The following is a 13,645-nucleotide window of genomic DNA, read 5'->3' as shown; positions in this document are numbered from 1 at the left end:
TGTAATGTAGTGTATGGTTTTGTTTCATAGTCACCAAATGTGTCCCAAAACATGGGCATCTTACATTCATCCTTCTCTCTCAATTTGTTTTGTAGTCATTTCATTTCTTCCAATTAAAATCATGGGATACTCATAAATCATATTTTTAAGAAATAATGCCTATTTGATAAGACCAAAAAAGTTCCAATAAGAACGGTTGAATGCAGCTGATGAGTATGATTTTGCAAACGTCTTGAATGTGTCTACAATTATTCAAGATGGATGGTTCATGAATTCTGGTGTCATGCTTCAAATGATTCCCGTGGCAAACGCATTTTAAAACTGTGAGACTGACGGAGATACATAACGAGCTAAAACAAACAATATCTATTAGCTGTGGGTTTGGATGGAGACTTTAATAATTTAATAGTTAAAATTCATTAACCGATTTAAAAGTTAAGATTAAATTTTCATTAATTTTCTCTTTAAATTTTAATGGTCCGATATTTAAGCATTCCAATCAGAAAATTAATTACATTGAATATGAAATGTGGATCTAAGTTCAATGTGCAGTCTACATTGAATTGACCCCATGACCCATCTATACAACTAATGAATATGACTAATCAACGACTAATCAACCAACGTCCAAAAAAGAGTATTTTTTCACACTTTTTTATAAAATGAATCTACTAGGGGAACGTTTCCATAGGTTCCCACACCTTTACAAAGGGTGTTTTATTCTGGCTTCCAGACCACTATAAAGGGTGTTTTGTTCTCTTCCTCAACTAATGTGAGACATCATAATCCACCCCTTTCGGGGCCGTCCTCGCTCGCACTCGTCCCTTTCTCTAATTGATGTGGGACCCCCACCAAATCCACCCATTTTGGGGCCAACGAGAAGGCTGACACATCGTTCGGAACCTGGCTCTGATACCATTTGTAACACCCCAAGCCCACCGCTAGCAAATATTGTTCTCTTTGGACCTTCCATCAAAGCTTTAAAACGCGTAGGGAAGGTTTCCATAGGTTTTCACTTTATAAACAGTGTTTTGTTCTAGTTTCCACACCATTATAAATGGTATTTTGTTCTTCTCCCCAACTAACCTCGAACATCACATTTTTAAATCATTTAGTTCATGTATATCCAATAAATCTTATTATTTCATAATTTAAATAAATCTTAAAATTAATTTATACTTTTATTAGGCAATCAACTCGGAAATGAAATAACACTAAGAACTCATTATTTTTTAAGATAATGTGGCAGCAAATTTATTCAGCGAACTACATTTATTTTTATCCGCCCCGACATTCATAGTACTGAAAAAGAAACAAAAAAAAAAAAAAACCAAATTCCTCAATAATCAAAACACCCATCCAAAATCTCCGGAAACGAGCCCTTAATCTCACAATCCTGCACCAACAAGGCATCCACAAACGAATCGAAAGACGAATCGGAAGAAGACCCTTCACATTGCTGCGAAAAGGGCTCAATCCCATTACGCTGCTCCGAACAACACGACGAAGAAGCAGCAAAATGGAACAAGCCTTCACCGCCATTGATGGAGGACGATGAACAAGACGAGGTTGTCGGTTGTTCATTGAAAAACTGTGGTTTCTTTGGGGTCTGAAACTGAAATTGCTGTCCCAAATAGGCCCCTGAAGAAAATGGTTGCTGGGTTTTGGCCATTGTTGTTGTTGTTGGGATCAATGTTTTGTTGAAGGGGCCTATCAAGGGGGGTTTGGGCGTGGCTGGGAGGCTGCTTATGGATCCATAGTCAAACAGGATCTGAGAAAAGGGCTTGTGAGTTATTGGATCTATTCCCATTTTTGAAAGCTTTTTTCTCAGCTTTGTGTTCCAGTAATTCTTCACATCGTTGTCTGTTCTTCCTGGCAGCTGCTTTGCTATTACAGACCACCTGCACTACATCAATGGAGACAGAGACAGAGATTGTGTGTTATTCATCTTCAAGTACTCAATAACATGGTAATGTTTCTTCCCTTATATAGCTTGAATTGGATCACCATTTTTGTTTCGTAGATAACGAGGATGTTCCTTGAGTTGGAAAGTCTTGAGCTGATTTATAATCTATGTTTGGTTTGTGTGTCGAGAAAGATCCTTGAGCCTTATATGCATTAGTATAATGACTATTTGGAGTAGAGTTAAATGTGAACGTCATGTAGATACGAGCGCAAAGTCGGTTAGGAACCATGACTCTCTATAATGGTATGATATATTGTCCATTTTGAGCATAAGCTCTCGTGGCTTTGCTTTTGGTTCCCCAAAAGGCCTCGTACCAATGGAGATGTGATCATCCCCTTATTAGCTAACGTGGGACTCCCTCCTAACAATTCTCAATAATCATCTCCACAAACAAAGTACTATAGTCTCCCCAATAGAACCTTCGAACAAAATACACCCTTTATTTGACACTTGAGGATTCTATTGACATGGCTAAGTTAAGGGCATGACTTTGATATCATGTTAGGAATCACGGATCTCCACAATAGTATGATATTGTACACTATGAGTATAAGCTCTCATGGGTTTGCTGTTAGTTTTCCTTACTTCTAAACTCATGATCATCCCCTTGATTAGCTAATGTGGGACTCCCTCCCAACAATTCTCAATAATCATCTCCTCGAACAAAGTACACCATAGAGCCTCCCTTGAGATCTATGGAGCCTTCGAACAAAGTACATCCTTTGTTCGATACTTGAGTCACTTTTGATTACACTTTCGAGGGTCCCAACATCTTTGTTCGTAAGTTAAGGGCATGACTCTGATACTATGTTAGGAATCACGGAGTTCCACAATAGCATGTTATTGTCTACTTTGAGTATAAGCTCTTATGGCTTTGCTTTTGGTTTCTCTCATCTCCCAACAATTCTCAACAAAATCGACCTCAAAAGCTTAGACTATTTAAATCTAACCCGTAAGTCAAATATCCGAAAACGAAAGGGAAGTGAGAAAGGACCTGCTTCCAATGGCTTGATGGAGTTTGATAATGAGGTCTTCTTCTTGAGGAGTGAAGCTGTCGTGCCTGAGATCAGGCCTAAGGTAATTAGTCCATCTCAGTCTACAACTCTTCCCACATCGATTCAGCCCTTTGAAAAACGAGCCATATTCATTCAAATTCCTTCATTGTTAGACAACAGAAGAAACAAAGCAAGAGAAAGAACAGAGAGAGACCTGCTTTCTTGGGAACCAGAGTCCAATTCCCAACTCCATGGTTGGAAACATAAGCAAGGATTTTGGCATCTTCCTCTGCAGTCCAAAGCCCTCTTTTAACATTGGACTTATCACAGCAAGGAGGCTTCCCCATCCTGCAACAATGGTGATGAGAGGGAGATTTGAGGGTAAAAGCTTTACTATGTAATGGTGATGCAATTGGAAGCTATAGTTTTAGTCATTTTTTAAGAGGGGAAAAGTGGATGTTTAAGAAGTGATCTTTTAAGGCATGAAATGCATGGAAACAGAGCTCCCAATGAACCATTACTGCATGATTCTTTTCCTCTCTCTCTCTCATGAGGTTGGCCCCAAGTGCATTCTATTCAAGGCTCAAAGTGAGTGATTCTTTCATTTATGGAGTTAATTCCTATTCTAAATTTTGGTTAATGCCATTTCTAGCTCGTGGGTTGGGAGGAAAAGAAAGACTATGGCGTATAAGTCCTTTCGGCCAATCGATACGACGGTCTAGAGACTATTAGCCTTACTAGAAGACATCGACCTCAGTATTGGCTGAGGAACTCAAGAACTTCATGCGAAGAGGAGCTTTAACACCAGCCAGGGTAAACATAGCTGCTGAGAACCAAGATAGAATGGAATTGTCATAGACATTAGACTAGGAATGAAATGGTAATGAGGCTTTAGGCCAAGCTAATCTAGTCGAGGTGAAAAGAGTTATAAGAATTAAAGAGAAACAAAGAAAATCGAGCAAAAACGAGATGTTGGAGTTGGCCAAGCCAATATATGGTCAAGACGCTGTCTATTGAACTGCTCGATCACTGGTGTGCATTTTTGTGAGATACCACATCAGTTGGAAAGAAGAACTAAGCATGTGAACCCATTTTGTTGTAGACCACTTCTCGCCCTCTATCACTAGGCAGCTCCGGTGATAGCTGGTCGAGTCCAGTGTCGTACGTCGTGTGTTCTTGTTGTCCAAGAGTAATTACGTCATCAAGTAGCTAATTTGATAGTCGGTAAAATTTAAAACTTTCTAATTTTGTAAAATTTTTTTCACACCATTCTAAAATTTTATTGTGCTACACACATAATTGAAGTTTTTTCGTCTGGAATCTCTAGCAGCCCATTATCTTTGTAGACTCAACCTTCGATTTCTCGACAACGACGCCATCGTTTCCGGCGAGAGCTCTGTACTTGTCTTTTCTGGTGAAGTTAGTGCACTTATACGACAGCGTTGCAGCAATCATCCTCTGAATGTAATTCGCCACCTCGTGGCTAGATTTCCCGCCTCCGCCGCAGCTTAGTTCGTATGGCAATTTCCTCAAAAACGTCACTTCGTAGACCGGACTTGGGTTCATGAAGAAGTAAAACGGGTCCATCCCTTTCCACCCTCTCGCTGTCGTCCCGTGGAACATGCTCATTCGGTTCGACATCGCCACTGGAACGATCTCGTCTGTTAGCTCTGCGAACAATGCTGAGAATCGGAGCAGGAATGGCTCCCGACATGTCGTCCCTTCTGGGCAAATTGCTAAGTCGCCTTCTTGGAGTAAGTTCTTGATCATTGCGGCGTCGGCCGCTCGGTCGCGACTCAGGCGGACGGTTTTGATGGGAGAAATGATCTCCGAGAGGCGGGAGATTGAGTATGTCACGGCGGGGATTGGACGGCCGAGAGCGGTTGAGAGGAAGATTGGATCGAGAAGGGTTCGATGAGAACAAATGAAGAGGACGCCGGTTTGGCCGGTGGATTTCTTCGCCGGAGGTGGTGGTGTACCGTTGATTTTGACCCGAACGCCAAGAGCCCAAAAGGCATAGTACACAATCGGCATCGGGAGGAGAGAACCGGCAGCAATCCGCAAGCAAGCAAGAACAAACCCGACTGGAATCCATAGAACTAAAACCATCGCCATTAACGGCGTCGGCTTTTGAACCAGTCGCCCATCGTGGAACACGATTGGTTTAGGCAATTTATCGACGGTGACCGGCTTAACCTCCTGCTTCGCCGGAACCACATACCCCTCTTTGCAGAGCTTCATAAAGGGGTAATCAGTTTTCCGGTCACCGATCCCAATATCCGGCGTTGGGATTTCCCCCACCGCCGTAGCCTTGTTTTTTCCCACAATGATTCCAGGACTTTGAATCAGGCCGGTGGCTCGCCGGCCGATTGTGTGAATTTCAGTTCCGATGACTACGTCAGCGCCTAAGAACTCCTTCAGAAATGGTTCTACCATGATTCTTGGGTTTGCTGTTAAAACGCACCGTTTTCCACATGACGAAAATACCCTCCAAGTCTCCACGTGCAAGTCATGTGCATAGAACTTTGGTAGAACCGCACGCGCCACCGACTCGATGTCGGAAACCTTTGTTGAGATAATCAATTTAAGTTTTGAATTTTAATAATAATTAAACTTTTAACGCATCTATTTCTAAATAGTTTTCAAATTTAGTTTTATTAAAAAAATTAATTAATTTGAAGAAAAAATTACTTTTTAAATTAAATTTTCTATTTTATCAATTTTTATTCTAATTTTTTAACTTTTAAGTTTAAAATTTATTAAATATTTAATTACTAATAACTTCGTCTTTGAATTATAAAATGGTTTAGTTTTACCTTCATTCCAACGAATGTTGCGAAAATAAGGACACGAATACCAGCTGACTCGCAAATGAAGTAGTACAAAATTCCAGCGATCGGAGAGGCTAATAGTAAAAACAAAAGCCTCAAGACTCCACCCGCCTCAAAGGCGATAAGGGCGAAGTAAGGGAAAGAGCTACGCCCACAAAGCAATGTCCCATCCATGTCGGCGACGACCGTGTGCTTCTCCCGACCGAAGGATGAACAACGATCAATGGTTGGAAAGGTATTGTTGTTCATCGCACCATGCTGATCTTTTGCTTCCACCATTATTGGAGGAGTTTGAAGCAAGTAGCTTTGTTTTTAGAAGTTGAACTATGAATACATTACATTTATAATAAAAAGAGGGCGGAAGTTATGAAAACGACAAGTCGTTTGGCTTAAGAGACCAAAGAGCAAAGGTGGCGCCGAGATCTCAGAAGCCGACAAGTCGTCCTTGGAGTCACCGATCTTTCTATGTTAACTTGTACGCCTTGGAAAATCTATTTTTTTAAAATAAAAATTAAATATTTGTGCTTTGGCTGCTGGTGAGTGCCAAGATTTTTCTATATTTTATAATTTTTTTTCCTTTCTATTTTTTAAAATTTTTATTTATTTATTTTTTCTAATTCTTTTGGTCTAATTTTCATTTGTGGAATTTTTAAAAAAAATTAATAAAAATTATTTCTTAATTTTTAAATTTTATTTTGTTTTTTCAATAACATGAACTAATAAAATCAAACCAACTCGAAACAAAAATATTTTAACTAATTTAAATTATATTCAAATTGAAAAAACAATAAGCGACATATTATAATTGTTTAAAATGTTATGACTAGAAAATAATAATAAGTTATAATAACCTATAACTTTGTTTAGGTCGCCAATTTGCCAAGGTTTCGTGAATTCCTAGGTCATAGATCTTCATTTGTTGAAATGGTGGCTAAAACGATGTCGTTTATTATTTTAAGGGAATAATAAAATCAAATATATATATATATATATATATATATATATATTTTAACTAATGAGTAATCTATTAGTTTTTGGACCCTTCGGTTGATTGGGCCGAAGGCCCAAAAGGGCAGAACCTTGTTCTGATCCTGTCTAGGGTTTCTCATCCAGCGGTCAAATTAGACCTATAAAAATGCGCCTCCAAGTTCGCATTTCGCGGTCTCTCTTCCACTTCTGTCTCTACTGTCTGCACATCTCTTTGATGCCCTCTCTCTGCGTTTGTTCGTCATTCTTTGTTACTTGAATAAAGTGATGAGATAAAATCTGCTGAAAAATGAACGGAAAATCCATTCTAAATCTATGATTCTTGGTATTTCTGTTGATTTGGCTATCTTTCTTTACATGTTTACTTGTTTGTTCGAGTATTTGAATCCTTGATTCTCGAGATTTGATGAGAATTTTGTGTTTGTTCGCGTTTTTTATTTAATCGCGACTGTTTTCAACTCCTAATTTGCTTCCACCTGTTTTGTTTTTTCTCTGATGTTTTTTCTACAAGATGTGCGTTTTTCTGTAGCGGTTGCTCTGTGATTACATGCCTTATCGGGCAATATACGCTATTCTGAAGTTGAAACTTCTGTAGAGATCTACTGAAACGCAATGAGAGCTTCCGCTACAGAGTTTTTTTCTTTGTGATTAGTGTAAATGCTGTATTCACTCACCACAAAAGCCAAAAGATAAATGCCGTCGAAGGTAATCATATCCGTTTTATCAGCAAAAGTTTTCTAGCACGGTTCATAGTTTCAGCATTGCAGCTGAGGGTTTTTGGTACCTGTCGAAGTGTTTGAGAAAAAAAGCTCGATGATCATGTCTTTGAAACCACACCCTTTTTACTCACATTTCACTAGTCTTGTTTCGTTTTCTTATTCCATTTCCCTTTTGATTTAATAATATCTTCTTTTTTTTTTTGGTCAGCTATTAAAGAAGATTCTGTAAGCTTCCATTGAATCAGTTCTCTATAACAAAGAATCAATGGCAGCAGGAGCTATCATAAAATATTAACAGGTGGGATTTGTCCATTAACATAGATATTATGTTACATAAATTTATACAACAAGCATATGCCCCAGACAACGGGCCAAACAACTTATCCTAGGAATCCATATTCACACACCTTTAACTTTACCCTAATTAATTAAAATATGCATTGCCCTGTATTGCCATGTTTCAACTGTTCTGATTGTTCTCCATGTGACCATTTTCTTTTGCTTCTTTGGTTGCAACTCCGTTGCATTTAATTCCATTATTTTCGGCGGTGTAGATTGATGATTCTTCGTCCTTTTTCGCCGCCGCTTCCTTCTCTTCCTTCTCTTTTTCTGCCATTTTTGCTGCTTCCGCTTCCTTCTCTCTCTTCTCTTTTTCTGCCTTTTTTGCTGCTTCCGCTTCCTCCTCAGCCTTCTTCTTAGCTTCCTCTTTCGCACGCTCAAGAGCATTAACCATTCTCTTGAAGCACTCATCCGTTTCTTCACCCTCATATTTGGGCATCAAATTCTCAGCAACATCTGCCGGAGTCATCTCGGTTTCCTTTAACAATTGGTCAATTCTGTGGTACGATTCATGCCATTCAACGTCCAAGTAGTTCATTGATAGAACTTTGAAAGCCGCGAAACTACAGTATGACATCTCTATGTGTTTGTCCATTCTTCCTCTTCTAATCAGAGCTTCATCAAGCTTTTCCTTGTGATTGGTCGTGAAGATGATCAACCTCTCCCCACCGCATGCCGACCAAATTCCATCTATGAAGTTCAACAATCCAGAGAGTGTCACCTTGCTCTGTTTCTCCTCCTCTTTTACCGCCTGCTTAACAGGGTCTTTCATCTCTTTATCTTCCTCATCCTCTGTTTTCTTCTTCTTCCGTTGCCCAGTAAGATCAAGAGAGCAATCAATGTCCTCAATCACAATTATTGATTTGTTCGATATCTCAATCAATAGCTTTTTCAACTCACTATTATCCTTAACGGACGTGAGCTCGAGATCATAGACATCATACTCCATGAAATTGGCAATGGCAGCGATCATGGTGGACTTTCCAGTACCCGGCGGACCGTAGAGAAGATAGCCACGTTTCCAAGCCTTACCCACCTTCTCGTAATACTCTTTTCCGTTCTTAAACTTGATTAGATCGTTTATAATCCCTTGCTTCGTCTCAGGATCCATTGCCAGAGTTCGAAACTTTGCAGGATGCTCAAAAGGAACGTGCCTCCAGTTGCTTTTATGCCACCATTCGTTCTTGGAACTGTTCATATAAAGCTTCCGTTGCCGATTCTTCTTCTCCACCGACTTGCCTTCTTCCATGATGTGGTGTATAAAAGTTTCAAGAATGATCTCCCTGTGCTGGCGGTGGAAAGTGAGCTGGTAGGATCGTTTCTCATCGTTTGAAGGGTAACGAGAAAAGCTTTTATTGGTGAGCATAACTTTAGTGGAAGTCCACCAGATTTTAACGCCTTCATATTCGTCGATAACTTCTTCGTTATCATCCATACTGAGTATCAGAGATTTGCTGTTTTTGACCGCCTCCGCTCTCATACGCGTGGCCCGGATGGTGCTTCGGGAAGCAAGGTAGTTTTGAATGGCGGTAAAGGCTTCACTTCGGCGGAGACGCTCGCCGGTGTACTCAGGGAAGGTGATAGTGATGTAAGGGTAGAGAAAACCAGTAAGTTTGTGGGCATATCTGTCGATATGGCCACGGAGTGGGACGGGGAAATATTTCTGAATGATAGTTAAAACAAACAGGACGGTGGCCATTAAAGACCCGACTTGAGTCCACAGCTCCCCCATGGTCATCGCCATGGCTTCAGCAAAAGAGTAATTGGGAAGTTTTCAGTAGAGAAGTGGAGGAAGAACAGAGGTGGGTTTTCATTAATGAATGGACGACGAAGCTTAGCTGCAGACTTGGAGGTCTTTTTTAAAGAAGACGATGGCCCAACATCTTTCGTCGTAGCTTCATTTGTCAACACGCCGTTGTCATGCCTTAATATTAGTTCCTCATTTTTTTCTTTTATTTTATTTTCATGGCTGCTGACCGCTCCATTAAAGAAAAGGGTAGTGGGAAACTTGGCCCCGAAGTGAAACGAGAAGTCAAATTGGAGTGAGGAAATTTTATATATATAAATAGCAAATTTATCTTCTAAATTTTGAATAATGTATTATTAATAAATGTTTTTTATACTTCAAAATGTATTAATAGCTTTTAATTTCAATATTATGTATATAAATGTTGAATTTAAAAAATCAAGAAACAAAACTCCACAAATTTAATATTTAACGGATTAAAATATATAATTTTTTAATAATTTAGTTTTGTGTTACTTTCAATTTTACATTTAAATATATTTTAACATCTTTTCAAAATATTTATTTTAATTATTTTGAACGGTCATTGAACATTAAGAAAACTAATAATATTGGTCTTGGTTGGTTATATTAATTTTTTTTTTCATATAGTACCCACTTATCAAATGCTCGTTTTTACTATATATGACTGGAAATTATGCTCATGTAATCATGCTAATGTATATACTCAACACTAAACGAATAAAGTTAAGAACTTAAATGTCATAATTAAGTCATTAACTTTAAAATTTCAAAATTTGATCACAAATTGAAATTTGCAATTTACTCTAAAGTTTGATTGCTATTTTGGATTTTTTGGAAAATAAATTTGATTGGATTTTAAAATGAGAAAGAAGAAGACCAAAGAAATGATGCAAAGATTGTGACGTCATAAGGATGGTGTCATATACCCATAAAGATTAAATTTATTTATTTCACTTTGAACATTAAAAAAAAACTATATTTTTTCTTCATTTTTTAATCCAAAAAAAAAAAAAAAAAACAAATCTGTTTTAAATATCCAATACTAAAATATTTTTGGTTTAGGTAGTTAGGTCAGCTTATGTCATAGGTTAATGTTTTTTAATGCAAATATAAATATTAAATTATAATGTTTTGATAGTTTCAAAGAAATAGACATTAATCTTTATTTTATTAACTTTTTTGTTTATTTATTTCTTTTTTCTTTTTAAAAAAATTAGTTTAAAAGATTTGTGCATTTAAAAGTATTATAAATAATTAACTAGAACACTAAAAAATAATAAGTGAATGGAACTTGTTCGCCAAGTTCCTTTTAATTTATAAGTGTGAATGCAAGACTCAATTTTATATTTGGTTGAAATCGTTTAAATTATTTATTTATTATATTTTTTATTAAAAAAAATATTACTATCTAGAATATTTATATTGAGCTCTCGTGTGTCTATGGTAAACCATTAACTACATACGTTACACATAGCGGCTGCATCTCTGATACATGGTTTTGGGGCGTAATATTAGCACACTAGTGTCATCTGGTACTGTCTTTGAAAGACCATTTTCAAAGGAAACGTCTGAGACGCTCACTCGCGGCGCTCACCCGCTGTGACAAACATACATACGATAGGGTAGCTTACTTAGGCCACACGGCTTAGAGGTGGTGGAGAGTTGACACCATGCCTCCCCTTGTAGTATATTTTAAGGCATTTTCAATCCCTCTCAAGTAGATGTCATTTTGGTGAGTGAATATATGACCTCGTGCATAGTCCGTTGAGTATCACACCAAAATTTGTGAGAGTTCATCTTTCATATAAACAAACTTAATTCCTGAGCTGCATGTCGAAACTCATATCGAAACCCCAACTTTTGAGGTTATGGTTTGAGCCCTACCCAACCCTCTTCAAGCTTGTCTTTGGACACTCATGTCGCCTCCTTATGTTGCGTATTAAAGTCATGATAAGTATAGAAGTTTTATATGCATCATCTCATTAAACCATAATTTTTAATGCATGAAATCGTGCATGTTGTATTTGGTCATAGATTACAATATGTTAAAACACAAATGCGTACATCACGTTAACAAGCCCGTCTAGTGGGTTCTGTTTCTAGGCAAACCTCCTGACTGTCTCTGCACCCCTAACTCATTTATTACTGAGCGGTCATTTAGGGGCCTTAACTGGTGATCCGGGCCGTTTAGACGATCGATGGAAAATAGAAGATTTGTGGCCCATTTCATAAGAACTAATTGCACGAAATACAGAGGAAAACAGAATTCAACTAATAACCTTACACCATTTCCCTCAATTCTTCTCATCTTTCTCTGTCTCACCATTTTCTTTTGCTTCTTTACCTCCAATTCCATTGCTTTTCATTTCATTATCTTTGATCTTCTTCTCCTTCTCCTTCTCTTTTTCCGCCATTTTTGCGGCTTCAGCTTCTTCCTCTGCTTTCTTCTTCTTCTTCTCAGCTTCCTCTTTTGCATCCTCAAGAGCTTCAACTAATCTCTTGAAACAATCATCCGTTGTTTCACCCTCATACTTCGGCATCAAATTCTCAGCCACATCCGCCGGACTCATCTCGGCTTCCTCTAACAATTCCCCAATTTTGTGGTACGAATCATGCCACTCAACATCCAAGTAATTCCTCGAAAGAGCTTTGAAAGCTTCGAACCCACAGAATGGCATCTCTATGTGTTTGTCCATTCTTCCCCTTCTAATCAAAGCTTCATCAAGCTTCTCCTTGTGATTGGTCGTGAAGATTATCAGCCGTTCCCCGCCGCACGCCGACCAAATCCCGTCGATGAAATTCAACAACCCAGAAAGTGTCACCTTGCTTTGTTTTTCCTCTTCTTTTTCCGCCTTCTTAACAGGGTCTTTCTTCTCCTCTGTTTCTTCCTCATCCTCTGTTTTCTTCTTCTTCTTCCGTTGGCCGGTAAGATCAAGAGAGCAATCAATGTCCTCAATCACAATCATTGCTTTATTCGATATCTCAATCAATAGCTTTTTCAGCTCACTATTATCCTTAACAGATGTCAGCTCCAGATCATACACATCATACTCCATGAAATTGGCCATGGCGGCGATCATGGTGGACTTCCCAGTCCCCGGCGGACCATACAGAAGATACCCACGTTTCCAAGCCTTACCCACCTTCTCATAATACTCTTTTCCATTCTTAAACTTGATTAAATCGTTGATAATCTCTTGCTTCTTCTTGGGATCCATAGCCAGAGTCTTAAAATTAGCAGGATGCTCAAAAGGAACATGCCTCCAATTGCTTTTATGCCCCCAATCGTTCTTGGCGTTGTTCATATAAAGCTTCCGCTGCCGATTCATCTGCTCCACCGCCTTGCCCTGTTCCATGATGTGGTTAATAAAAGACCCAAGAATGGCGTCTCTGTGGCGGCGGTGGAAAGTGAGCTTGTAGAATCGTCTCTCATCGTTTGAAGGGTAATAAGAAACAGAGGGATTCTTGGACGTAGTTTTGCTGGAAGTCCACCAGATTTGGACGCCTTCAAATTCGTCAATAACTTCTTCATTATCATCCATACTGAGTATCAGAGATTTGCTATCTTTGACCGCCTCTGCTCTCATACGGTTGGCCCGGATGGAGCTTCGGGAAGCGAGGTAGTTCTGGATGGCGGAAAAGGCTTCACTACGGCGGAGACGCTCGCCGGTGTACTCAGGGAAGGTGATAGTGATGTAAGGGTAAAGAAAACCGGTGAGTTTGTGGGCATATCTCTGGACATGGCCACGGAATTGGTAAGGGAAATATTGCTGAATAATTGCCCAAACAAACATGAGGGTGGCCATTAAAGAGCCGACTTGAGTCCAGAGCTCCCCCATCTTCATCGCCATGGCTTCTGCAAAAGGCTAATCCAACATGGGTTTTTAAATGAACGGACGACGGAGCTAAGCTGCTGACTTGCAAGTCTTCTCTTAAGAACACGACAAGAACAACAGCTTCGCCGTGGCTTCATCGGTCAACATCCAACGGTCATTTTTAATATTAAATTTTCAGTTTTTTTTTTTTTTTTTTTTTTT

At 38.9% G+C, this 13,645-nt stretch overlaps 4 protein-coding genes, 1 long non-coding RNA gene and 1 other non-coding gene across 7 annotated transcripts; 2 read left to right on the top strand and 4 right to left on the bottom strand.

The window, feature by feature from the left end:
- Window positions 1-1,224: 1,224 nt before the first annotated feature.
- Window positions 1,225-4,244, bottom strand: LOC111789794 (transcription factor MYB35-like). Its single transcript, XM_023670486.1, has 3 exons — window positions 3,176-4,244; window positions 2,961-3,090; window positions 1,225-1,901 (listed from the first exon to the last, which is right to left on the bottom strand). Exons 1-3 carry the CDS (start codon window positions 3,306-3,308, stop codon window positions 1,340-1,342), a joined length of 825 nt encoding a protein of 274 aa, XP_023526254.1. The 5' UTR covers window positions 3,309-4,244; the 3' UTR covers window positions 1,225-1,339.
- On the top strand, window positions 1,695-4,399 carry LOC111789796. Of its 2 annotated transcripts, none has more exons than XR_002814385.1 (3): window positions 1,695-1,786; window positions 1,880-1,969; window positions 4,292-4,399. It is a non-coding gene; the product is annotated as an uncharacterized LOC111789796 (long non-coding RNA). The 2 variants fall into 2 exon arrangements; XR_002814384.1 differs by having other exon boundaries at window positions 4,289-4,385.
- Window positions 4,277-6,086, bottom strand: LOC111789793 (glycerol-3-phosphate 2-O-acyltransferase 6-like). The gene is made up of 2 exons (XM_023670485.1): window positions 5,778-6,086; window positions 4,277-5,526 (listed from the first exon to the last, which is right to left on the bottom strand). The coding sequence occupies exons 1-2, from the start codon at window positions 6,069-6,071 to the stop codon at window positions 4,285-4,287; spliced, it is 1,536 nt and encodes a 511-aa protein (XP_023526253.1). The 5' UTR covers window positions 6,072-6,086; the 3' UTR covers window positions 4,277-4,284.
- Window positions 6,087-7,312: 1,226 nt separating this feature from the next.
- On the top strand, window positions 7,313-7,400 carry LOC111791924. The gene has a single exon (XR_002814712.1). It is a non-coding gene; the product is annotated as a small nucleolar RNA U54 (small nucleolar RNA).
- Window positions 7,401-7,750: 350 nt separating this feature from the next.
- LOC111791832 (AAA-ATPase At3g28580-like) lies at window positions 7,751-9,898 on the bottom strand. Its single transcript, XM_023673316.1, has one exon. The coding sequence runs from the start codon at window positions 9,579-9,581 to the stop codon at window positions 7,959-7,961; it is 1,623 nt and encodes a 540-aa protein (XP_023529084.1). The 5' UTR covers window positions 9,582-9,898; the 3' UTR covers window positions 7,751-7,958.
- Window positions 9,899-11,601: 1,703 nt separating this feature from the next.
- Window positions 11,602-13,496, bottom strand: LOC111790006 (AAA-ATPase ASD, mitochondrial-like). Its single transcript, XM_023670762.1, has one exon. The coding sequence runs from the start codon at window positions 13,457-13,459 to the stop codon at window positions 11,903-11,905; it is 1,557 nt and encodes a 518-aa protein (XP_023526530.1). The 5' UTR covers window positions 13,460-13,496; the 3' UTR covers window positions 11,602-11,902.
- Window positions 13,497-13,645: the final 149 nt, after the last annotated feature.

Source organism: Cucurbita pepo, chromosome LG03 (genome assembly GCF_002806865.2).
Source record: "Cucurbita pepo subsp. pepo cultivar mu-cu-16 chromosome LG03, ASM280686v2, whole genome shotgun sequence".
In the NCBI taxonomy this organism is placed as follows: domain Eukaryota; kingdom Viridiplantae; phylum Streptophyta; class Magnoliopsida; order Cucurbitales; family Cucurbitaceae; genus Cucurbita; species Cucurbita pepo.
The sequence above is the reverse complement of the archived record's forward strand: the minus strand, read 5'-3'. Positions and strand labels throughout refer to the sequence as shown.